Source organism: Zonotrichia leucophrys, unplaced genomic scaffold (assembly GCF_028769735.1).
Source record: "Zonotrichia leucophrys gambelii isolate GWCS_2022_RI unplaced genomic scaffold, RI_Zleu_2.0 Scaffold_475_39335, whole genome shotgun sequence".
Taxonomy (NCBI): domain Eukaryota; kingdom Metazoa; phylum Chordata; class Aves; order Passeriformes; family Passerellidae; genus Zonotrichia; species Zonotrichia leucophrys.
In genome coordinates, this window is record NW_026992680.1 from 5,638 (window position 1) to 31,296 (window position 25,659).

The 25,659-nt window shown below is 48.3% G+C and overlaps 1 protein-coding gene across 1 annotated transcript in view; it reads right to left on the reverse strand.

Moving 5' to 3' along the window:
- Positions 1–263: 263 nt before the first annotated feature.
- The window catches only part of LOC135441748 (E3 ubiquitin-protein ligase BRE1B-like), a gene marked incomplete at its 5' end in the record, with an annotated part of 31,003 nt that continues 5,607 nt past the window's right edge, over positions 264–25,659 (reverse strand). The window contains 12 exons of the mRNA XM_064701293.1: positions 264–1,525; positions 2,813–2,914; positions 3,962–4,102; positions 7,161–7,286; positions 8,436–8,648; positions 11,997–12,146; positions 13,867–13,984; positions 15,432–15,925; positions 17,313–17,434; positions 19,956–20,091; positions 21,870–22,049; positions 25,472–25,591. Coding sequence (XP_064557363.1) covers positions 1,349–1,525; positions 2,813–2,914; positions 3,962–4,102; positions 7,161–7,286; positions 8,436–8,648; positions 11,997–12,146; positions 13,867–13,984; positions 15,432–15,925; positions 17,313–17,434; positions 19,956–20,091; positions 21,870–22,049; positions 25,472–25,591 — 2,079 coding nt within the window. The remainder of the gene's footprint in view (positions 1,526–2,812; positions 2,915–3,961; positions 4,103–7,160; positions 7,287–8,435; positions 8,649–11,996; positions 12,147–13,866; positions 13,985–15,431; positions 15,926–17,312; positions 17,435–19,955; positions 20,092–21,869; positions 22,050–25,471; positions 25,592–25,659) is intronic.

Sequence of the window (25,659 nt, forward strand, 5' to 3'; positions counted from 1 at the left end):
GTCATTGGTGGTCATTGGTCACCAAGGATGGACATTGGATGACCATGGGTGGTCACAGATCACCAAGAGATGGACATTGGATGACCATGGATGGTCATTGGTGGTCATTGGTCACCAAAGATAGACATTGGTGACCATGGATGGTTACAGGCCACCGAAGGATGGACACTGGGTGACCATCAATGGTCATTGGCCACCAAATTATGAACATTGGATGACCATGGATGGTCATAGCACACCAAAGGATGGACACTGGATGACCATGGATGGTCATTGGTGGCCATGGTCACCAAGAATAACCATAAATGGCCACAGATAACCATAAATGACCACAAATGACCAGTGGCCACCAGGAATGACCATTACCCTTGTGGTGGGTCACCAAGGGATGAACATCGGATGACCATAAATGGTCATCAATCACCAAGGGATGAACATTGGATGACCACGGATGGTCACTGGTGGCCACGCCCACCCCAGACGGCGCCATCTCAGCTGATGTAGACGCGGTGGAAATTGTGGTCAACAAGGATAAACAATGAGTGACCATGGGTGGTTATTGTCACCAAGGATGGACATTGGATGACCATGAATGGTCATTGGTAGCCAGACCCAACAGGGATGGACACTGGATGACCATGGGTGGTCACTGGCCATAAAGGATGGACACTGGATGACCATGGATGGTCATTGGTGGTCATTGGTCACCAAAACATGGACATTGGATGACCATGGATGGTCACAGGTCACCAAGAGATGAACACTGGTGACCATGGATGGTCATTGGTGGCCGTAATCACCAAAAGATGGACACTGGATGACCATGGATGGTCACAGGTCACCAAGAGATGGACGTTGGTGACCATGGGTGGTCATTGGTGGTCACGGTCACCAAAGATAAACATTAGTGACCATGGGTGGTCATTGGCCACCAAGGATGGACATTGGATGACCATGAATGGTCACAGATCACTAAAGATGGAAACTGGATGACCATGGGTGGTCATTGCCCACCAGGGATGGACACTGGATGACCACGAGTGGTCATTGGTGGTCATTGGTCACCAAGGATGACCATAAATGGTCATAAACCACCAAATTATGGACACTGGGTGACCACGCGTGGTCATTGGCGGTCATTGGTCACCAAGGCTGGACATTGGATGACCACAAGTGGTCACAGATCACCAAGAGATGGACACTGCATGACCACGGATGGTCATTGGTGGCTGTAATCACCAAAAGATGGACATTGGATGACCATAACTGGTTGTAGATCACCAAATTATGGACACTGGATGACCACGGATGGTCACTGATGACCACGCCCGCCCCAGAGGCCGCCGTCTCAGCTGATGTAGACGCGGTGGAAGTCGTGGGCGCCGAAGGCCGCGTTGCATTTCGGGCACTTCCTCTGGCGCGTGTCGTAGCGGCTCTTGACGCACTCGAAGCAGAAGACGTGGAAGCACTTGGTCAGCACCGCGTCCTTCTTGCGCGCGTTGCAGCACGGACACGTCAGCCGCGCCTGCCCGGGGGGACACGCGGTCAGTGTTGGTCATCAATGGTCATTGATGGTCATCAATGGTCAACCAAGGTCATTGAAGGTCATCAATGGTCATCAATGGTCATCAATGGTCATTGAAGGTCATCAACAGTAAACCAAGATCACTAATGGTTATCAATAGTCAACCATGGTCATTGAAGGTCATCAATGGTCAGCCGCGCCTGGCCGGGGGGGACACGCGGTCATTGTTGGTCATCAGTGGTCATTGATGGTCACCAATGGTCAACCATAGTCATTGAAGGTCATTATTGGTCATCAATGGTCAACCACAGCCATTAACGGTCATTGAAGGTCATCAATGGTCAACCAAGATCATCAATGGTCATCAGTGGTCAACCAAGGTCATCAATGGTCATTGAAGGTCATCAATGGTCATCAATGGTCAACCATGGTCATTAATTATCATCAATGGTCATCAATGGTCATTAGCTGTCAACCACGGTCATTGATGGTCAACTAAAATCAATGAAGGTCATCAATGGTCAACCAAGGTCATTGAAGGTCATCAATGGTCAACCAAGGTCATTAATGGTCATCAATGGTCAGCCGGGCCTGGCCGGAGGGGACACGCGGTCAGCGGAGTGACCAACTACAGGCTGAGGGTCAGCCCAGGGCGTCAGGGCTCATTAGAAGTCGTTAGGAGTCATCAATGGTCATTATTGATCACCAATGGTCAATCAAAGTCATGGAAAATCATTAATGGTCATTAGTGGTCAACCAAAATCATCAATGGTCAACCAAGACCGCTAAAGGTCATCAATGGTCATTAGCAGTCAACCAAGATGATTAAAAGCCATCAATGGTCATGAAAGATCAACCAAAGTCATTAATAGCTATTAACTGTCAACCAAAAACATTAATGGTCATCAATGGTCAACCATAGTCATTGAAGGTCATCAATGGTCAACCATGGTCATTAATGGTCGTTAGCGGTCAACCAAGGCCTTAAATGGTCATCAACGGTTAGCCAAGGTCATTGAAAGTCATCAGTGGTCAACCACGGTCATTAATGGTCATTATTGGTCATCAATGGTCAACCAAGGTCATTGAAGGTCATCAATGGTCAACCAAGGCCATTGAAGTTCCAGAAGCTCCACCCAAGGTTCCTCAAGGTCCCAGGGGGTTCTGGAAGGTTCCAGAAGCTCCCAGAAGGTCCCGGAAGGTTCTGGAAGGTTCCAGAAGCTCCCAGAAGGTCCTGGAAGGTTCCGGAAGCTCCCAGAAGGTCCCGGAAGGTTCCGGAAGCCTCACCCGGTACTCCTTGATCTCCTCCTGCAGGATCTGGTCGGCGTCGGCGTAAACCTCGACCTTGCGCTGCTTCTCCAGCTTCCGGCGCAGCCGCGACAGCTCCTCCTGTAACGGGGGGAAATTCACCAAAATTCACCAAAAACACCCCAAAAATATCCAAAAAAATTCACCAAAAACTCCCAAAAATGGTCCCAAAAATATCCCAAAATATTCCTCAAAAATTCCCCAAAATGCTCCCAAAAATATCCCAAAAAATTCCTCAAAAATTCCCCAAAATGGTCCCAAAAATATCCCAAAAAATTCCTCAAAAATTCCCAAAAACGGTCCCAAAAATATCCCAAAAAATTCACCAAAAATTCACCAAAAATGGTCCCAAAAATATCCCAAAAAATTCCCAAAAATGGTCCCAAAAATATCCCAAGAAATTTCTCAAAAATTCCCAAAAGCATCTCCAAGAAAATTCCCAAAAGCATCTCCAAGAAAATTCCCAAAATTCCCAAAAAATCCCCTCAAAAACTCAAAATTTCCACCGAACGTCACAAAAATATTTCCAAACATCTTCCCACAACTGCCCCAGAAATACCTCAAAAATTAAGAAAAATTCCCCAAAAATCCCACTTAAAAAACCCCAAAATTTCCTAAAAAAATTCCCTCAAAATTAACTTAAAAAAACCCCAAAATCACCAAAAAAATCCTAAAAATCCCAAAAAAACCCTCAAAATTTCTCACAAAATTCCCAAAAAATTAAAAAGACACAAAATTTCCAAAATTCCCCAAAAATCCCACTTAAAAATCCCCCAAAAAATCCCAATAATTCCCTTTAAAAACCCCCAAAATTCACTTAAAAAACCCCAAAAATCACCTAAAAAACCCTAAAAATCCCCAAAAAAACCTCAAAAAATTCCCAAAAAATTTTAAAAAATAAAACCCACAAAATTTCCAAAATTCCCCAAAAATTCCACTTAAAAATCCCAAAAATTTCCTAAAAAACACCCTCAAAATCAACTTTAAAAAAACCCAAAAATCACCAAAAAACCCCTAAAAATCCCAAAAAAACCCTCAAAAAATTCCCTAAAAATTCCCAAAAAATTTAACAAAAAAACCCACAAAATTCCCCAAATTTCCCCAAAATTTTGGGAATTTTTCTCCCACCTGGGCTCTCTTGAGGCTCAGCGACTCCTTGTCCTTGGCCGCCCGGTTCTCGGCCGCGCACACCTGGAGCTCGCGGAGCCGCGCCTGCACGTGCTCGCCCTGCGCGCGCAGGTCCTCCGCCAGCTGGGCCGCCTCCACCGCCTGGAATACACCGGGGTTACACCTGGGATACACCTGGGTTACACCTGGGTTACCTGAGATACACCTGGGTTACACCTGGGTTACATCTGGGATACACCTGGGATACACCTGGGTTACACCTGGGATACACCTGGGTACACCTGGGATACACCTGGGTTACACCTGGGATATACCTGGGATACACCGGGGCACACCTGGGATACACCTGAGATACACCTGAGTTACACCTGGGTACACCTGGAATACACCTGGGATACACCTGGGTTACACCTGGGTACACCTGGGTTACATGAGATACACCTGGGATATACCTTGGTTACACCTGGGCACACCTGGAGCTCCCGGTGCTCGCCCTGCGCCCGCAGGTCCTCCGCCAGCTGGGCCGCCTCCACCGCCTGGAATACACTGGGGTTACACCTGAGATACACCTGGGCACCCTTAGATACACCTGGGTTACACCTGGGATACACCTGGGTTACACCTGGGATACACCTGAGTAACCTGGGGCACACCTGGGATACACCTGGGTTACACCTGGGTTACACCTGGGCACACCTGGGCACAATCTGGATACACCTGAGTTACCTGGGATACACCTGGGTTACACCTGGGATACACCTGAGTAACCTGAGATACACCTGGACCCACCTTAGTTATCTGGGATACATCTAAGATCCATTTAGATACACCTGAGATACACCTGGACACACGCGGATACACCTGGGATACACCTGTGGTACCTGGGATACACCTGGGTTACACCCAGATACACCTGGGCACTATCTGGATACACCTGAGGTACCTGAGATACACCTGGGTTACCTCTGGGTTACACCTGAGATACACCTGAGCACACCTGGGCACACCTGGGCACTATCTGGATACACCTGAGTTACCTGGAATACACCTGAGATACACCTGAGTACCTGAAATACACCTGGGTTACACCTGGGATACACGTGAGTTACCTGAAATACGCCTGAGTACACCTGAGTAACCTCAGTTACACCTGGGATACACCTGGGATACACCTAAGATACACCTGGGCACTATCTGGATACACCTGAGTTACCTCAGATACACCTGAGATACACCTGAGGTACCTAAAATGCACCTGGGGTACCTGAGGTACACCTGAGATACACCTGAGTTACCTGATATGCACCTGGGATACACCTGGGCACACCTGGGTTACACTTGGGCACACCTGAGTAACCTGGGATACACCTGGGCACACCTGTGTCACACCTGGGCACACCTGGGGACACCTGAAACCCACCTGGGACCCACCCAGACACACCTGAACACACCTGGGCACACCTGGGACACATCTGGGGCTACCTAAGACACACCTGTGACACACCTGGGGACACCTGAACACCCTGTGTCACACCTGAACACACCTGGGCACACCTGGGCACACCTGGACACACCTGGGGCACACCTGTGTCACACCTGTCCCCCCTCACCTTCCTCTTGTGCAGCTCCAGTGCCTGCGAGCGCAGGCTCAGCTCACCTGGGACACACCTGTGACACACCTGGGCACACCTGAATACACCTGGGCACCTCTGGGGACACCTGGGACACCGGAGACCCACCTGAGAGCCACCCAGACACACCTGGGCACACCTGGGCACACCTGGGACACATCTGGGGGTACCTAGGACGTACCTGTGCCACACCTGGGCACACCTGGGACACACCTGGGCACACTTGAGCACACCTGGGGGCACCTGTGACACACCTGTGGCACACCTGTGGCACACCTGTACACACCTGAACACACCTGGGCACACCTGGGGCTACCTAAGACACACCTGTGACACACCTGGGGACACCTGTGTCACACCTGGGATACACCTGAACCCACCTCAGACACACCTGGGCACACCCAAACACACCTGAGACCCACTCTGTCCCACCTGAGACCCACCCAGACACACCTGGGGCTACCTAAGACACACCTGTGTCACACCTGGGCACACCTGTGTCACACCTGGGCACACCTGCCCCCCCCTCACCTTCCTCTTGTGCAGCTCCAGGGCCTGCGAGCGCAGGCTCAGCTCACCTGTGTCACACCTGTGCCACACCTGAGCACACCTGGGCACCTCTGGGGACACCTGGGACACCTGAAACCCACCTGAGAGCCACCCAGACACACCTGGGCACACCTGGGCCACATCTGGGGGTACCTGTGACACACCTGTGTCACACCTGAGCACACCTGGGGACACCTGCGGCACACCTGAGCACACCTGTGTCACACCTGGGCACACCTGTCCCCACCCGTCCCCCCTCACCTTCCTCTTGTGCAGCTCGAGGGCCTGCGAGCGCAGGCTCAGCTCAGCTGGGACACACCTGGGGACACACCTGAACACACCTGGGGACTCACCTGTGTCACACCTAAACACACCTGGGGACACCTGAGCACCTCTGGGGACACCTGGGACACAACTAGGCACACCTGGGGACACCTGGGGACACACCTGGGCACACCCAGACACACCTGAACACACCTGTGACACACCTGGGCACACCTGGGGGCACCTGTGACACATCTGGGGCTACCTAAGACATACCTGTGACACACCTGGGGACACCTGGGCACACCTGGGACCCACCCAGACACACCTGTGACACACCTGTGCACACCTGGGGACACCTAGGACACCTGAAACCCACCTGAGACCCACCCAGACACACCTGGGCACACCTGGGGACACTTGGGACACACCTGGGACACACCTGGGGGCACCTGTGACACACCTGGGGCTACCTAAGACACACCTGTGACACACCTGGGCACACCTGAACACACCTGAACGCACCTGGGCACACCTGTGGCACACCTGGGCACACCTGGGGACACCTGAAACCCACCTGGGACCCACCCAAACACACCTGTGTCACACCTGAACACACCTGGGCACACCTGGGACACACCTGGGTTACATTGGGTGACATTTGGGCACACCTGGGACACACCTGGGCACACCTGGGGGTACCTGGGACACATCTGGGGGTACCTGTGTCACACCTGTGTCACACCTGAGCTCACCTTCCTCTTGTGCAGCTCGAGGGCCTGCGAGCGCAGGCTCAGCTCCTTCTCCACCGCGCCCAGGGCGCTCTGCAGGCCCCGCTCCTTCTCCTCCAGCTTCTGCACCACCTGCAGCTGCGCCTCCACCTGCGGGAAACGGTAATTAATCGCTAATTAATTAATAATCAGCGAAATCGGGGCGGTAATAGGCGAAAAAACGGCGTTTCTAGGTGAAATTAAGGAATTATTAGCCAATTATTAGAGCTAATGAGGGTCTGATCCTTCTCTTCCAGCTTCTGCACCACCTGCAGCTGCGCCTCCACCTGCGGGAGCCATTAATTAATCACTAATTAATTAATAATCAGCGAAATCGGGGTGGTAATAGGCGAAAAAACGGCGTTTCTAGGTGAAATTAAGGAATTATTAGCCAATTATTAGAGCTAATGAGGATCTGATTGGTCTTTTTGGGTCCTGCTCCACCTGCAGCTGCGCCTCCCCCTGCCAAAACCGCCAATTAATCACTAATTAATTAATAATTAGCCAAATTGAAGTGGTAATAGGCAAAAAAACCCGACATTTCTAGCCAATATTAGGGGATTATTAGCCAATTATTAGCGCAAAATTAAGCAATTATTAGCCTATTATTAGCACTAATGAGGGCCTGATTGGTCTTTTTGGGTCCTGCTCCACCTGCAAGAGCCATTAATTAATTAGTAATTAATCCCTAATTAATGAAATCCAGCCATTAGTAGCTGAAATAACGACCATTCTAGCCACAATTAAATAACTAATAATTAATAATTAATAATTAATGAGCTTCTCAGGGCTCACCTTTGCCTTGAGGGCCAGCACCTGCTCAGCCAGCTGATAAATGGGTATTAAATCACTAATAAACTCTATTAATAACTAATAAGCAGCTATTAATGGCTAACAGAATCTAATTAATATTAATTAATCAATAACTAATGACTTTTTCGGGGCCTCACCTGTGCCTTGAGGGCCAGCACCTGCTCGGCCAGCTGATAAATAGGTATTAAATCACTAATAAACTCTATTAATAACTAATAAATAGCTATTAACGGCTAACAGAACCTAATTAATATTAATTAATTAATAATTAATGACTTTCTCGGGGCCTCACCTGTGCCTTGAGGGCCAGCACCTGCTCGGCCAGCTGATAAATAGGTATTAAATCACCAATAAACTCTATTAATAACTAATAAGTATTTATTAACAGCTAATAGAATCTAATTAATATTAATTAATTATTAATTAATGACTTTTTTGGGGCCTCACCTGTGCCTTGAGGGCCAGCACCTGCTCGGCCAGCTCGTCCTTCTCCTCGCGCAGCAGTTTGTGGATCTGGTTGGCCTTGATGCGCTCCGACATCAGCTTGAAGTTGGCGTCGTCCTTCTCGCGCAGCTGCTGCAGCAGCCGCAGGTTCTGCTCCTGCATGTCCTCGAAGGCCTGGCCCGTCACGTCCATCTCCGACAGCAGCGCCTCCTCCTCCTGCCACAACCGCAACATGGCCGCCGTCAGCGGAAGGGATAACCCAGAGAGACAAGATGGCCGCCATGAAATCATATAATAACCCAAAGATACAAGATGGCCGCCATGAAATCATATAATAACCCAAAGAAACAAGATGGCTGCCACGAGGTGATGCAATAACCCAGAGACACAAGATGGCCGCCATGAGGTGATGCAATAACCCAGAGAGACAAGATGGCTGCCATGAAATGATGATATAACCCATAGAGACAAGATGGCCGCTGTCAGCAGATGGAATAACCCAGAAAAACAAGATGGCCGCTGTAAGCAGATGGAGTGACCCAGAGAGACAAGATGGCTGCCATGAGATGATGCAATAACCCAGAGAGACAAGATGGCCGACATGAGAACATATAACCCAAAGAGACAAGATGGCCACCATGAGATGATGCAATAACCCAGAGAGACAAGATGGCCGCCATGAGGTGATGCAATAACCCAGAGAGACAAGATGGCCGCCATCAGCAGATGGAATGACCCAGAGAGACAAGATGGCCGCCATGAGGTGATGCAATAACCCAGAGAGACAAGATGGCCACCATGAGGTGATGCAATAACCCAGAGAGACAAGATGGCCGCCGTCAGCAGAAGGAATAACCCAAAGAGACAAGATGGCCGCCATCAGTAGATAGAATGACCCAAAGAGACAAGATGGCTGCCATCAGCAGATAGAATAACCCAGAGAGACAAGATGGCCGCCATCAACGGATGGAATAACCCAGAGAGACAAGATGGCCGCCATGAAATCATATAATAACCCAAAGAGACAAGATGGCTGCCATCAGTAGACAGAATAACCCAGAGAGACAAGATGGCCGCCATGAGGTGATACAATAACCCAGAGAAACAAGATGGCTGCCATGAGGTGATGCAATAACCCAGAGAGACAAGATGGCCGCCGTCGGCGGATGGAGTGACCCAGAGAGACAAGATGGCTGCCATCAGTAGATAGAATGACCCAGAGAGACAAGATGGCCGACACGAGGACATATAACCAAAAGAGACAAGATGGCCACCATGAGGTGATGCAATAACCCATAGAGACAAGATGGCCGCCATCAGTAGATAGAATGACCCAAAGAGACAAGATGGCCGACATGAGGTGATACAATAACCCCCAGAGACAAGATGCCCGACATCAGAACATATAACCCAGAGAGACAAGATGGCCACCGTCAGCAGACAGAATAACCCAGAGAGACAAGATGGCCGCCATGAGGTGATGCAATAACCCAGAGAAACAAGATGGCTGCCATGAGGTGATGCAATAGCCCAGAGAGACAAGATGGCCACCATGAGGTGATACAATAACCCAGAGAGACAAGATGGCCGCCGTAAGCAGATGGAATGACCCAGAGAGACAAGATGGCCGCCATGACGTGATGCAATAACCCAAAGAGACAAGATGGCCGACATGAGGTGATACAACAACCCCCAGAGACAAGATGGCCGCCGTTAGCAGATGGAGTGACCCAGAGAGACAAGATGGCCACCATGAGGTGATGCAATAACCCAGAGAGACAAGATGGCCGCCATGAGGTGATGCAATAACCCAGAGAGACAAGATGGCTGCCATGAGGTGATGGAACAACCCAGGGAGACAAGATGGCCGCCACAAACAGAGGTAATAACCCAGAGACAAGATGGCCGCCATAAAGTGATGCAATAACCCATAGAGACAAAATGGCTGCCACGTGGTGAGGCAATAACCCATAGAGACAAGATGGCTGCCGTCGGCAGGTGGAATAACCCAGAGAGACAAGATGGCTGCCACTGTAAGCAGATGGAGTGACCCAGATAGACAAGATGGCCGCCGTCAGCAGATGGAATGACCCAGAGAGACAAGATGGCCGCCGTCGGTGGATGGAGTGACCCAGAGAGACAAGATGGCCGCCATCAGTAGATAGAATAACCCAGAGAGACAAGATGGCCGCCATGAGGTGATGCAATAACCCAGAGAGACAAGATGGCCGCCATGAGGTGATGCAATAACCCAGAGAGACAAGATGGCCGCCACCAGCCAATGGGAGAAGTTGGCCGCCACCACTAGGCGTGGGTTATTACATCACCTCGTGGCGGCCATCTTGTCGTATTTCAGAACGTCGGCCATCTTGTCTCTGTGGGTTATCGTATCCCAGGTGTTCCCAAGTAACCCCAAATCCCCATTTTTCACCCCAAAATCCCCATTTTTCACCCAAATTTCACGGGGTTTTTTGTGTCCATCCCCTCCCAGCCGTGCCCAGGTGTGCCCAGATGTGCCCAGCTGTGCCCAGATAACCCAAAATTCCCATTTTTCACCCCAAAATCCCTATTTTTTCACCCCAAATCCCCATTTTTCACCCTAAAATCCCCATTTTTCACCCAATTTTCACGGGGTTTTTTTTGTCCATCCCCTCCCAGCCGTGCCCAGGTGTGCCAAGATAACCCAAAATTTACATTTTTCACCCCAAAATCCCTATTTTTTCATCAAAAGCCCCTATTTTTCACCCCAAAATCCCCATTTTTCACCCAAATTTCATGGGGTTTTTTGTGTCCATCCCCTCCCAGCCGTGCCCAGGTTGTGCCCCCAGCTGTGCCATAAAATCCCAATTTTCATCAATTTTTCCCCAATTTTTTCCCATTTTTTTTTTCTCATTTTATCCCTCCCAGGTGTGCCCAGATAACCCCAAAACCTCATTTTCCACCCCAAAATCCTCATTTTTTACCCAAATTTCACGGAGTTTTTTGTGTCCATCCCCTCCCAGCCGTGCCCAGGCGTGCCCAACTGTGCCCAGGTTACCCCAAAATTCCCATTTTTCACCCTAAAATCCCCATTTTTTCATCCAAAATTTCCATTTTTCACCCCAAAATCCTCATTTTTCACCCAAATTTCACGGGGTTTTTTTTGTCCATCCCCTCCCAGCCGTGCCCAGGTGTGCCCAGCTGTGCCCCCCAGCTGTGCCCAAAATCCCAATTTTCACCCATTTTTCCCCAATTTTTCCCCTTTTTTTTCTCATTTTATCCCTCCCAGGTGTGCCCAGGTAACCCTAAAATCCCCATTTTCCACCCCAAAATCCCCATTTTCCACCCAAATTTCACGGGGTTTTTTGTGTCCATCCCCTCCCAGCCGTGCCCAGCTGTGCCCAGCTGTGCCCAGATAACCCAAAATTCCCATTTTTAACCCCAAAATCCCCATTTTCCACCCCAAAATCCTCATTTTCCACCCAAATTTCACGGGGTTTTTTGCATTTATCCCCTCCCAGCCGTGCCCAGCTGTGCCCAGGTGTGCCCAGGTGTGCCCAGGTGTGCCCCCAGGTGTGCCCTCACCTGCTTGGTGGCCGCCAGCCTCCTCTGCAGGTGCTCGATCTGCTCCTCGCTCATCCTCAGCCTCCTCAGCGCCTCCTCGTCCGCCAACTTCTTGGACTCGCGGCGCTCGCGCTCCTCCAGCTCCCGCCAGCGGCACCGCAGCTCCTCCAGCTCGTTAATTAATCATTAATTAATCATTAATTAATAATTAATTAATAATTTATTAATAATTTCATTGTCATTGTTCAGTTATTAACCCATAGGAAGGAATGGAAAATTTTGGATTTGCGGCGCTCCCGCTCCTCCAGCTCCCGCCAGCGGCACCGCAGCTCCTCCAGCTCGTTAATTAATCAATAATTAATCGTTAATTAATAATTTATTAATAATTTATTAGTCATTGTTCAATTATTAGCCCATAGGAATGAATGGAAAATCTTGGACTCGCAGTGCTCGCGCTCCTCCACCTCATTAATTAATGGGTAATTACTTGGTAATTAATAAACTGTTAATAATTTATTAGCCATTGTTCAGTTATTAGCCCATAAGAATGAATGGAAGACTTGTTATTATTTATTAATCATTGTTCAATTATTAACCCATGGAAACGAATGGAAGAGTTTGGGCTCGCGGCGCTCGCACTCCTCCAGCTCGTTAATTAATTGGTAGTTAATCGATAATTAATAATTTATTATTTATTTATTAGTCATTGTTCAATTATTAGCCCATAGGAATAAATGGAAGATTTTGGACTCGCGGCGCTCGCGCTCCTCCAGCGAAACCACATCTATTCCAGCTCGTTAATTAATCATTAATTAATAGCTTATCATTTATTTATTAGTCATTGTTTAGCTATTAGCCCATAGGAATGAATGGAAGACTTATTATTATTTATTAGCCATTGTTCAATTATTAACCCATAGGAATGAATGGATGATTTCAGACTTGCGGCACTTGCGCTCATCCAGCAAAACCACATCTATTCCAGCTCATTAATCAATCATTAATTAACTGTTAATTAATAGCTTATTATTTATTTATTAGTCATTGTTCAGTTACTAGCCCATAGGAATGAATGGAAGATTTATTACTAATTCATTAATCATTGTTCAATTATTAGCCCATAGGAATGAATGGGAGATCCTGGACTCCTCCAGTTCCTGCCAGCAGCACCACAGCTCTTTCAGCTCACTAATTAATAACTAATAATCATTAATTAATCATTATTTATCATTAGTTGGTAATTTATTAATTGTTATTAATACATTAATAATTTATTAGTCATTGTTCAATTATTAGCCAATAGAAATGAATGGAAGATCTTGAACTCGCGGCGCTCCCGCTCCTCCAGCTCGTTAATTAATCACTAATTAGTGGTTAATTAGGTATTAATAACCATTAATTAACCAATATTTTGTCAGCATTTCGTTAATTAACCCATAAGAACAGAATGACAGGTCTTGGACTGTGGTACTGCAGCTCCTCCAGCTCATTATTTATTAATTATTAATTAATTAGTTATTAATTATTCAATAATTAACCAGTTAATAATCATTTCATTAAGTAACCCATAGGAATGAATGGGAGTTCTTGGATTCAATCCCATTTTTTTGCTTAATTACCACCAATTAACATCAAGAGACTCCTACGTTCTTTTTTTCCCTAATTAGCATCAATTAACACCTAATTACACACATCTAGGCTCATTTTTTTGCTTAATTAGCATTAATTAGCATAGAAGTAACGAAATTTCACTCCTCTTTTCACCTTACCCAACTTCAATTAACGAATAACATCTCATTAACCACTTATTAAGACGTGTGATTCCACAAACCAGACCCGCGGTGTTAATGACCCGCTAATTGGCATTAATTAATTAATTAGCGCTAATTACCTCGGCCTTGCTCTTCCTCTCGGCCGCCATCAGCGTCACCTTGTCCCGCTGCTCCTTGGGCGCCGATTTGTACATGTCCAGCAGCAGCTTCATCTCCTTCTGGTTCTCCTGTGCCTTCCTGAAATTTGCATCTCATTTGCATCTCATTTGCATCATCAGAAAGGCCACGCCCCTTTCATTTGGCTCCGCCCTTTAAATTTCCAAATTTCGTTCCAAACACCACAAAATTGTCCCTAAAGGACCCCAAAAATCGACCTGAAATTTAATTTCTTGCCTTCCCCTTTTCCTTTAAGTGCTCATTTGCATCTCATTAGCATAACCAGAAACACCACGCCCCTTTTATTTGGCTCCGCCCTTTAAATTTCGTTCCAAACACCCCAAAATTGGCCCTAAAGAACCCCAAAAATCGACCTGAAATTTAATTTCTTGCCTTCCCCCTTTTCCTTTTAGTGCTCATTTGCATCTCATTTGCATAACCAGAAATGCCACGCCCCCTTTATTTGGCTCCACCCTTTAATTTTTCTTCCAAACATCCCAAAATTGGCCCTAAAAAATCCCAAAAATCGACCCCAAATTTAATTTCCTTCTGGTTTTATTGTGCTTTTCTGGATTAATTTGCATCTCATTTGCATAATGGGAACAGCCATGCCCCATTAATTTCTCTTCCAAACATCCCAAAATTGGCCCTAAAGGACCCCAAAAATCGACCCCAAATTTAATTTCCTTCTGCTTCTCCTGTGCCTTTCTGGGCTGATTTGCATCTCATTTGCATAATCAGAAAAGCCACGCCCCTTTTGTTTGGTTCTATCCTTTAAATTTTGTTTAAATCCCCCAAAATTAGACCTGAAAAATCGCAAAAAACCAACCCCAAATTTAATTTCCTGCGTCCCCTTTCCCTTTTGCTGCTCATTTGCATCTCATTTGCATAATCATAAAAGCCACGCCCCCTTTTTGGTTCTACCCCTTTAATTTTGTCCCAAAGCTCCCAAAAATTGTCCCTGAAAAATCAAAAAAATCGACCCCAATTTAATTTCCTGCTTGCCCCAAATCTTTCTGCCATCATTTGCATGTAATTTACATCTCATTTGCATAAACACCACGTTAACATTCCCAAAATTCCTCCGAACTCCCCAAAAATCCTTCCAAAAACTCCCAAAACCCCCAAAATTATTCCAAAGTTCCCCAAAATCTCCCAGCGACCCCCAACCAAGTCCCACCCCCTCATTAGCATCTCATTTGCATAATCACAAAATTAATACCCCTAAAACCTTTAAACCACCCCCAAAATCCCCCTAAAAACTCCCAAACCCCCCCAAAATCTTCCTAAAATCTCCCAAAATCCTCTCAGCTCCACCGCACAACGCCCCCTCCCCCCTCATTAGCATCTCATTTGCATAAACACAAAATTAATACCCTTAAAACCTTCGAACCTCCCCCATAACCCCCCCTAAACCCCCCAAAATCGCCCAAAAATGCCCCAAAATTTTCCCGGTTTTTTTCTCCCCTGCACCCTCCCAGCGCCCTTCATTAGCATCTCATTAGCATAGCCCCGCCCCCGCACTCACTTAAGCTCCGCCCTCAGCTGCTTCAGCACCTCCGAGTCTTTTTTCTTCCCCTCCTCAGGGCCCCCCTTGGGCCGGTCCCGCCCCTCCCCCCTGGCCCCGCCCCCAACCCCGCGTTCAGGGCGGGGCCTGGGAGGGGGCGGGGCCAATGGGCGTGGAGGGGGTGGGGCTTGAGGAGGCTGTGAAGGGGCGGGGCTTGGAGTGGGGGCGGGGCCAGGAGGCTCCTCCTCTTCCTCTTTGGGAGGGGGAGGGGCGGATTTGGGAGGGGGCGGGTCCTGGGAGGAGCTGGAGGAGGGGGCGGGGCCTGAAGAGGCCACGCCTTCTTTGTCATCCGGAGGGGGCGGGACTTGGGCGGTGGAAGGGGGCGGGGTTTCTTCAGTGGGAGGGGCGGTGCTTGAGGAGGGGGCGGGGCCTGAGGAGGAGGAGGAGGAGGGGGGAGGGGGTGGGGGCGGGGCAGGGGTGGGTGGGGGAGGGGCGCCGCTGGCTTGGAGGCGGAGCTGCAAGAGAAAAGGGGCGGAGTCAGAAAAATCGCCCATTTAAAATCGTCACGCCCATTTAAGCCAAAACCATTTAAGCCCCGCCCTCTGCCTTAAAGGGACCACGCCCATTTAAATTTATTCACCCTCTTAAAGGGACCAAGTCCATTTTTTAAAGGCCACACCCCTTTAGGCCACGCCTGCACGCTCTTAAAGGGACCACAGCGCATTTTTAAGTAGGGCACGCCTCCCTTAGAGCCACACCCACTCCAAGAGAAACCACACCCACTCTCAAAGAGACCACACCCTATTTTAAAAAGCCACACCCACTACAAAAAGCCACACCCACTCTTAAAGGGATGACACCCTCTCTTTAAAGGGACCAAACCCATTCTGAAAAAGGCCACGCCCACTTTTAAAGGGCCCACACCCCCCGGGTTTCTGAGGCCACGCCCCCCGGGTTAAGCCCCGCCCACCTTGTTGATCTCAGCCTGCACCTCATGCTGGTTTTACAAGCCACGCCCCCTCTTAAAGGGACCACACCCATTTTAAAGGAACCACACCTTTTAAAGCCACACCCCCAAGTTTTTGAAGCCACGCCCCCTAGGTTAAGCCCCGCCCACCTTGCTGATGTCCGCCTGCACTTTGCGCTGCTTATGCAAGCCACGCCCCCTCTTAAAGGGACCACACCCATTTTAAAGGAACCACACCCCTTTAAAGCCACACCCCCCGGGGGTTTTGAGGCCACGCCCCCCGGGTTAAGCCCCGCCCACCTTGTTGATCTCAGTTTGCACCTCGGGCTGCTTATGCAAGCCACGCCCCCTCTTAAAGGGACCACACACATTTTAACGAAACCACACCCCTTTAAAGCCACACACCCCGGGAGGGTTGAGGCCACGCCCCCCGGGTTAAGCCCCGCCCACCTTGTTCATTTCAGTTTGCACCTTGTTCTGCTCATGCAAGCCACACCCACTCTTAAAGGGACCACACCCATTTTAAAGGAATGACACCCGTTGTAAAAGAACCACACCCCTTGAAGCCACACCTCCCGGGTTTTTGCAGCCACGCCCCCCGGGTTAAGCCCCGCCCACCTTGTTGATTTCAGTTTGCACCTCGTCCTGCTTATGCAAGCCATGCCCTCTCTTAAAGGGACCACACACATTTTAAAGGAACCACACCCCTTGAAGCCACACCCCCCGGGGGTTTTGAGGCCACGCCCCCCGGGTTAAGCCCCGCCCACCTTGTTGATCTCGGCCTGCACCTCGCGCTGCTTACGGAAGCCATGCCCTCTCTTAAAGGGACCACACCCATTTTAAAGGAACCACACCCATTTTAAAGGAACCACACCTTTAAAAGCCACACCCCCCGGGTTTTTGAGGCCACGCCCCCCGGGTTAAGCCCCGCCCACCTTGTTGATCTCGGCCTGCACCTCGCGCAGTTTGCGCTTGTAGCGCTGCACGTCGCCCTTGAGCTGGTGGTTGTGGTTCTGCAGGGAGCTGATCAGGTGCCGCATCTCGCGGTTGATGGGGCCTGGAAATAGAGAAAAACCCCAAGATTTCACCCCAAAATTCACTAAATTGGCCCAAAAAATCTGTGAAATCCTGGCAAAAAAACCCCAAGATTTCACCCCAAAATTCACAAAATCAGCCCCAAAAAATCTGTGAAATCCGATTAAAAATTCACTGAATTGATCCCAGTGAGGGACACCAAAAAAACCCTAAAAAATCCCAAAATATCCTAAAAAAATAGCCAAAAATCTTGAAGATTTCACCCAAGAATTCATTAAATTGGCCCCAAAATTGTCCTGAATTCCCCCAAGAAACCCTGAAATTATTCACAGTGAGAGACACCAAAAACACAAAAGAAAAGTCCCCCAAAAATTCCCAAAATCTCTAAAATTTGATCTCAAAATTCATTACATTGACCCCAAAAATTCACTTGAAAATTCACTGAATTGGTCACAGTGAGGGACACTAAAAATTCCTTTAAAAATCCCCCAAAAATCCCCCAAAAAATCCTAAAAACAATCCCCAAAATCCCAAATACTTTACCCCCAAATTCACTAAATTGGCCCCAAAAATTCACTTAAAAATTCACTGAATTGATCACAGGGAGTTACCAAAAACCCCCAAAAAATCCCCAAAAATACCTAAAAAATTCCCCAAAAAATTCCTAAAAATATGAAAAAAAATCCCCCAAAAATCCCCAAAAAATCCTAAAAAATTCCCCAAAAAATTCCTAAAAATATGAAAAAAAATCCCCAAAATTCCAAAGATTTTACCCCAAAATTCACTAAATTGACCCCAAAAATTCGCTTAAAAATTCACTGAATTGATCCCAGTGAGGGAACCAAAAAAAACCCCCAAAATTTCCCATAATTCAAAAGACTCTACCCAAAATTCACTTTAATCCATTTCAAAAATTTCAAATTTTCTCCTCATTTTCACAATTTTTTCCCAATTTCTGCCCTTTTTCCCACCCCAGCTGTGGTTTCAGTGCCCAAAATCCAAATTTTGGTGCTTTTAACCCCAATTTTTTGTGTTTTACCTGTCCCAGGTGTGCCCAGGTAACCCCAAATCCCCATTTTTCACCCCAAAATCCCCATTTTTCACCCAAATTTCACGGGGTTTTTTTGGTTTATCCCCTCCCAGCTGTGCCCAAACTCCCAAATTTTCACTGATTTTTTTCCCATCTTTTCCACATCTTTTCCCTCCCAAATGTGCCCAAAATCCCAAATTTTCATCCATTTTACCCCAATTTTTTTCCCAATTTTTCCCAATTTTTTTCTCATTTATCTCTCCCCCAGCTGTGCCCAGGTAACCCCAAGTTTCCCATTTTTCACCCCAAAATCCCCAATTTTTTTCCCCAAATATTCCCAGTTTCCCACTATTTTCACCCGAAATTTTCACTTGAAATTTTCCCCAATTTATTCCCAATTTTTGCCATTTTTTTCTCATTTTTTCCCTCCCATTTTAACCCCAAAATTCCCATTTTTCACCCCAAAATTCCCATTTTTCACCCAAATTTCACGGGGTTTTTTTTTCTTTATCCCCTCCCAGCTGTGCCCAGGTAACCCAAAATCCCCATTTTTCACCCCAAAATCCCCGTTTTTCACCCAACTTTCACGGGTTTTTTTTTATTTATCCCCTCCCAGCTGTGCCCAGGTAACCCCAAATTTTCCCCAATTTTCCCCCAAATTTTCCCCAATTTTCCCCTTTTTTTCCCTCCCAGCTGTGCCCAGGTAACCCCAAATTCCCATTTTTCACCCCAAAATCCCCATTTTTCACCCAAATTTCCCGGGGTTTTTTTCGTTTATCCCCTCCCAGCCGTGCCCAGCTGTGCCAGCTGTGCCCAGGTGTCCTTAAATTCCCAAATTTCCCCAATTTTCCCCAAATTTTTCCCAATTTGTGCCATTTATCCCCTCCCAGCTGTGCCCAGGTAACCCCAAAATTCCCATTTTTCACCCGAATTTCACAGGGTTTTTTGGTTTATCTCCTCCCAGCTGTACCCAGATGTCCCAAACTTCCCAATTTTCCACCCCAAAATTCCCAATTTTTCATCCAAAAAAATTTCCCAATTTTTCCTCCAAAAAAATTCCCAAATTTTCCCCCAAAATTCCGAATTTTTCACCCCAAAATCCCCATTTTTCACCCAAATTTCACGGGGTTTTTTGCGTTTATCCCCTCCCAGCCGTGCCCAGCTGTGCCCAGGTGTGCCAGCTGTGCCCAGCTCTATTCCAAGCCCCCCCCAGGTGTGCCCAGGTAACCCCAAATCCCCATTTTCCACCCTAAAATCCTCATTTTTCACCCAATTTTCACCGGGTTTTTTTCGTTTATCCCCTCCCAGGTGTGTCCAGGTGTGCCCAGCTGTGCCAGCTGTGCCCAGGTCTATTCCAAGACCCCCAGCTGTGCCCAGGTAACCCCAAAATCCCCATTTTTCACCCCAAAATCCCCATTTTTCACCCAAATTTCACGGGGTTTTTTGTGTTTATCCCCTCCCAGCTGTGCCCAGCTGTGCCCAGCTGTGCCAGCCGTGCCCGCCGTGCCCTCACCCGCCTGCTCGTTGGCCGCCAGGTTCTGCTCGAACTCGATCCGCAGCATCTCGTACTCCTTGCGCACCTGGGCCAGGGTGTCCTCCAGCTGGATCACCTCCGTCCGCAGCCGCTTCTGCACCCCCAGCTCGTCGCTCTGAAATAAATTAAATTTAATTTTATAATTATAAAAAAATTCAGAAATTTTTAGAAAATTTTCCAGAATTTTTTCAAAATTTTTCCGGAATTTTTTCGATTTTTTGGTGATTTTTAACGAATTTTTCCTTGTTTTTTGATGTTTATTTCATTTTTTTAAATGATTTTTTCCTTGTTTTTTGATGTTTATTTCGTTTTTTTAAATGATTTTTTATTTTAAATCTCTTTTTTTTTTTAATTATTTTTTTCGTTAAATCTCTTTTTTTTTAAATGATTTTTTTTTAAATCTCTTTTGTGGCGTTTTTCGTCAATTATTCTTTTAAGTGCTCTCGGTTCTTTTGGGAAAATTTGTAAATTCCGGAAAATTATCAAAAAGAATTATCAAAAAAAAAAAAAATTATGGCGTTATGGGATTGATAGTGGCGGCCATCTTGGATGGGGCATTATGGGATTTATGGCACCGGCCGCCATCTTGAATGAGGCATTATGGGATTGATACCACTGGCCACCATCTTGAATGAGGCATTATGGGATTTATGGCCCCGGCCGCCATCTTGAATGAAGCATTATGGGATTTATGGCACTGGTGGCCATCTTGGATTGGAATTATTGGGATTTAAAGATCCAAAATCACCCCAAAACCCAACGGGACCCCTCAGGTGACCCCTGGGGACACGTGGCCAGGTGAGTTCCCACCTCCATGTGCTCACTGTGGCTCCGGCGGCCATCTTGGATGGGGCATTATAGGATTTATGGCACTGGCGGCCATCTTGGATTGGAATTATTGGGATTTAAAGATCTCAAACCACCCCAAAACCCAACGAGACCCCACTGGGGACACCTGGGCAGGTGAGGTTGCACCTCCATGTGGCGCCGGCGGCCATCTTGGATTGCAATTTTTGGGATTTCACCACCCCAAAACCCAACGGGACCCCTCAGGTGACACCTGGGGACACCTGGGCAGGTGAGGCCCCACCTCCATGTGCTCGATGTGGCACCGGCGGCCATCTTGGATGGGGCATTATGGGATTTATGGCACCGGCCACCATCTTGGATGGGCCATTATGTGATTTACAGCACTGGCGACCATCTTGGATCGGAATTATTTGGATTTGAAGATCCAAAATCACCCCAAAACCCAACGGGACCCCACTGGGGACACCTGGGGACACGTGGGCAGGTGAGGCCACACCTCCATGTGGTGCTGGAGGCCATCTTGGATTGCAATTCTTGGGATTTAAACACCTCAAACCAATCTAAAACCCAACGGGACCCATCAGGTGACACCTGGGGACACCTGGCCAGGTGAGCTCCCACCTCCATGTGCTCCATGCAGCACTGGTGGCCATCTTGGCTGGAGCATTATGGGATTTTATGACGCCCAAACCACCCCAAAACTTAATGAAACCCCAGTGGGGACACCTGGGGACCCCTCAGGTGACCCCTGGGGACACCTGGGCAGGTGAGGTCCCACCTCCATGTGCTCCATGTGGCGCCGGCGGCCATCTTGGATTGCAATTATTGGAATTTAAACATCCCCAAAACACCCCAAAAGCCAATGGGACCCCACTGGGGACACCTGGGGACACCTCAGGTGACACCAGGGGACACCTGGGCAGGTGAGGCCGCACCTCCATGTGGCACCGGCGGCCATCTTGGACTGCAATTACTGGAATTTAAACATCCCCAACCCACCCCAAACCCCAACGGGACCCCTCAGGTGACCCCTGGGGACGCCTCAGGTGACCCCTGGGGACCCCTGGCCAGGCGAGGCCCCACCTCCATGTGCTCGATGTGCCGCAGGTGGCTGTTCTTGGTGGCCAGCAGCAGCGCCCGCGCCTCGTCCAGCTGCGTCTTCACCTGCAGGCTCTCGTGGTAGAGCAGCGAGAACTGGGACTGCAGCACCTTGTACTCCAGCGCCTCCTTGACGGCCTCCTCGGGCAGGGAGCGCAGCGCCACCTGCGTGGGGACACCTGGGTGACACCTGGGGGCACCTGGGGGAACCTGACACTGAGGACACCTGAGGACACTGGGGGCACCTGGGGGGGACCTGAGTGACACCTGGGGACATTGGGACACCTGAGGGACACCTGGGGACACCTGGGGGACACTGATACCCTGGGGGAACCCCTGAGGTGACGACCTGGGGGAACATCTGGGGGACACCACCTGACGGGACAGGCCTGAGGGGACACCTGAGGGACACCTGAGTGGACACCTGGGGCACTGGCACACCTGAGTGGACAGAAGAACACGCATGGGGGCACTGAGGACACCTGAGGGCACCTGGCGGGCACCTGGGGGCACCTGAGGGACACCTGGGGAAACCTGGGGGCACCTGAGGACACTGAGGACACTAGCTGAGGGACACCTGCACTGGTGACACCTGACACACCTGGTAGGGACACCGTGGGGGACTGAGCACCTGAGGTGACACCTGAGGACACCTGGGCACTGGGCACCTGGGGGCACCTGAGGGACACCTGAGGGACACCTGAGTGACACCTGACACACCTGAGGGACACCTGGGGCACCTGAGTGACACCTGAGGGACACCTGAGTGACACCTGACACCTGGGGCACCTGGGGCACCTGAGGACACCTGAGGGAACGACTGGGACACCTGGGGGCACCTGAGGGTCATCTGGGGGGCACCTGAGTGACACCTGGGTGACACCTGGGGGACACCTGAGGGGCACCTGAGCGACCGTGACACGCTGGTGACACCTGGGGGCTGACACCTGATGACTACTACACACGAGTGCACCCGGGGGCACTGACACCCTGGGCCGGGCACCTGGGGGAACCTGGGGGGCACGTGAGTGACACCTGAGGGACACCTGAGGGACACCTGCGCAGGGGACACAGCTGGTGACACCTGAGGGACACCTGGGGGACACCTGACACACCTGACACACCTCAGTGACACCTGAGGGACACCTGGGGGACACCTGGGGGAACCTGGGGGGCACCTGAGGGACACCTGAGTGACACCTGGGGGACACCTGCGCAGGGGACACAGCTGGTGACACCTGGGGGCACCTGGGGGGCACCTGGGGGACACCTGAGGGACACCTGAGTGACACCTGAGCGCCACCTGCACGGGGACACAGCTGGTGACACCTGGGGGCACCTGAGTGACCTCTGAGTCACCTCAGGGTCATCTGAGTTGTGTGAGTGACACCTGAGAGTGACACCTGAGGGACACCTGAGGGACACCTGAGTGACATCTGAGTCCCCAAATGTCCCCAATCCCACTTTCCCCCATTTTTTTCCAATGTTCCATACTCCCTCAATGTCCCCAATCCCATTTTTCCCCATTTTCCACCATTTTTTTTTTCAAATTTTTGCCCGTTTTTTTCCCATTTTCTCCCACTTTTTCCCCATGTCCCCAATCCCATTTTTCCCAATTTTCCACCATTTTTTCTCATTTTCCCCCATTTTTCCCAATGTCCCCAATCCCATTTTTCCCAATTTTCCACCTTTTTTTTTCCCAATTTTCCACCTTTTTTTCCCAATTTTTTCCCATTTTTGCTCAATATCCCCAATTCCTTTTTTCCCAATTTTCCACCATCTTTTTCGCAATTTTTTCCCATTTTTCCTCAATGTCCCCCAATGTCCCCAATCCCATTTTTCCCAATTTCCCACCGGTTTTTTTTCAAATTTTTCCCTTTTTTTCCCCTTTTTTTCCTGATTTTTTCCCTTTTTTTCCCGTTTTTTCCCGTTTTTTTGCCCATTTTTTTTCCCATTTTCTCCCATTTTTTCCCAATGTCCCCAAACGTCCCCAAATGTCCCCAATGTCCCCAATCCCATTTTTCCCAATTTTCCACCATTTTTTCCCAATTTTTTTCCCATTTTTTCTCAATGTCCCCAATCCCATTTTCCCAATTTTTCCCAAATTTTTTCCCAATTTTTCCCCATTTTTTCTCAATGTCCCCAAATGTCCCCAATCCCATTTTTCCCAATTTTCCACCTTTTTTTTTCCCAATTTTCCACCCTTTTTTTTCAAATTTTCTCCCGTTTTTTTCCCTTTTTTTCCCGTTTTTTCGCCCGTTTTTTTTCCCATTTTCCTCCACTTTTTCTCACTGTCCCCAAATGTCCCCAGATGTCCCCAAATGTCCCCAATGTCCCCAATCCCATTTTTCCCAATTTTCCACCTTTTTTTTCCCAATTTTTTCCCATTTTTGCTCAATGTCCCCAATCCCATTTTTCCCAATTTTCCACCATTTTTTTTTCAAATTTTCTCCCTTTTTTTCCCCGTTTTTTTCCCTTTTTTTCCCGTTTTTTCGCCCGTTTTTTTTCCCATTTTCTCCCACTTTTTTCCACTGTCCCCCAATGTCCCCAAACGTCCCCAATGTCTCCAATCCCATTTTCCCAATTTTCCACCATTTTTTCCCAATTTTTTCCCATTTTTGCTCAATGTCCCCAATCCCATTTTTTCCCAATTTTCCCCCATTTTTTCCCAATGTCCCCAATCCCAATTTTCCACCATTTTTTTCCCCATTTTTCCCCATTTTTGCTCAATGTCCCCAAATCCCATTTTTCCCAATTTTCCACCATTTTTTTTTCAAATTTTCGCCTGTTTTTTCCTATTTTCCCCCATTTTTGCTCAATGTCCCCAATCCCATTTTTCCCAATTTTCCACCAATTTTTTTTCAAATTTTCTCCCTTTTTTTCCATTTTTTCACCCATTTTTTCCCCATTTTCTCCCACTTTTTTCCAATATCCCCAAACGTCCCCAAATGTCCCCAAATGTCCCCAATGTCCCCAATCCCATTTTTCCCAATTTTCCACCATTTTTTTTTTCAAATTTTCTCCCCTTTTTTTCCCGTTTTTTCGCCCGTTTTTTTCCCATTTTCTCCCACTTTTTTCCAGTGTCCCTAAATGTCCCCAATCCCATTTTTCCCAATTTTCCACCGTTTTTTTTCCCATTTTCTCCCATTTTTGCTCAATGTCCCCAATCCCATTTTTCCCAATTTTCCACCTTTTTTTTTCAAATTTTCTCCCATTTTTTCCTTTTTTTTCCCGTTTTTTCGCCCGTTTTTTTTCCCATTTTCCCCCCTTTTTTCCCAATGTCCCCAAATGTCCCCAAACGTCCCCAAATGTCCCCAAATGTCCCCAATCCCATTTTTCCCAATTTTCCACCATTTTTTTTTTCAAATTTTTGCCCGTTTTTTCCCATTTCCCCCATTTTTCCCAATGTCCCCAATCCCATTTTTCCACCATTTTTTTTCAAATTTTTGCCTGTTTTTTGCCCGTTTTTTGCCCGTTTTTTTCCCGTTTTTTCCCGTTTTTTCGCCCGTTTTTTTTCCCATTTTCCCCCATTTTTTCCCACTGTCCCCAAATGTCCCCAAATGTCCCCAAATGTCCCCAGAAGTCACCTTGAGCCTCTCCTGGCCCCTGACGGCCGCCTGCAGCTCCAACTGCAGCTTCTCCAGCTCGGCCATGCGGGAATTGGCCAACTCCTGGTTCCCCTCCAGCTCCGCGTTCAGCATCTCAAACTGAGGGGAAAAAACCCAAAAATGCCAACATTTACCCCAAAAATCCATTGGGGTTTCAAAATTCCATA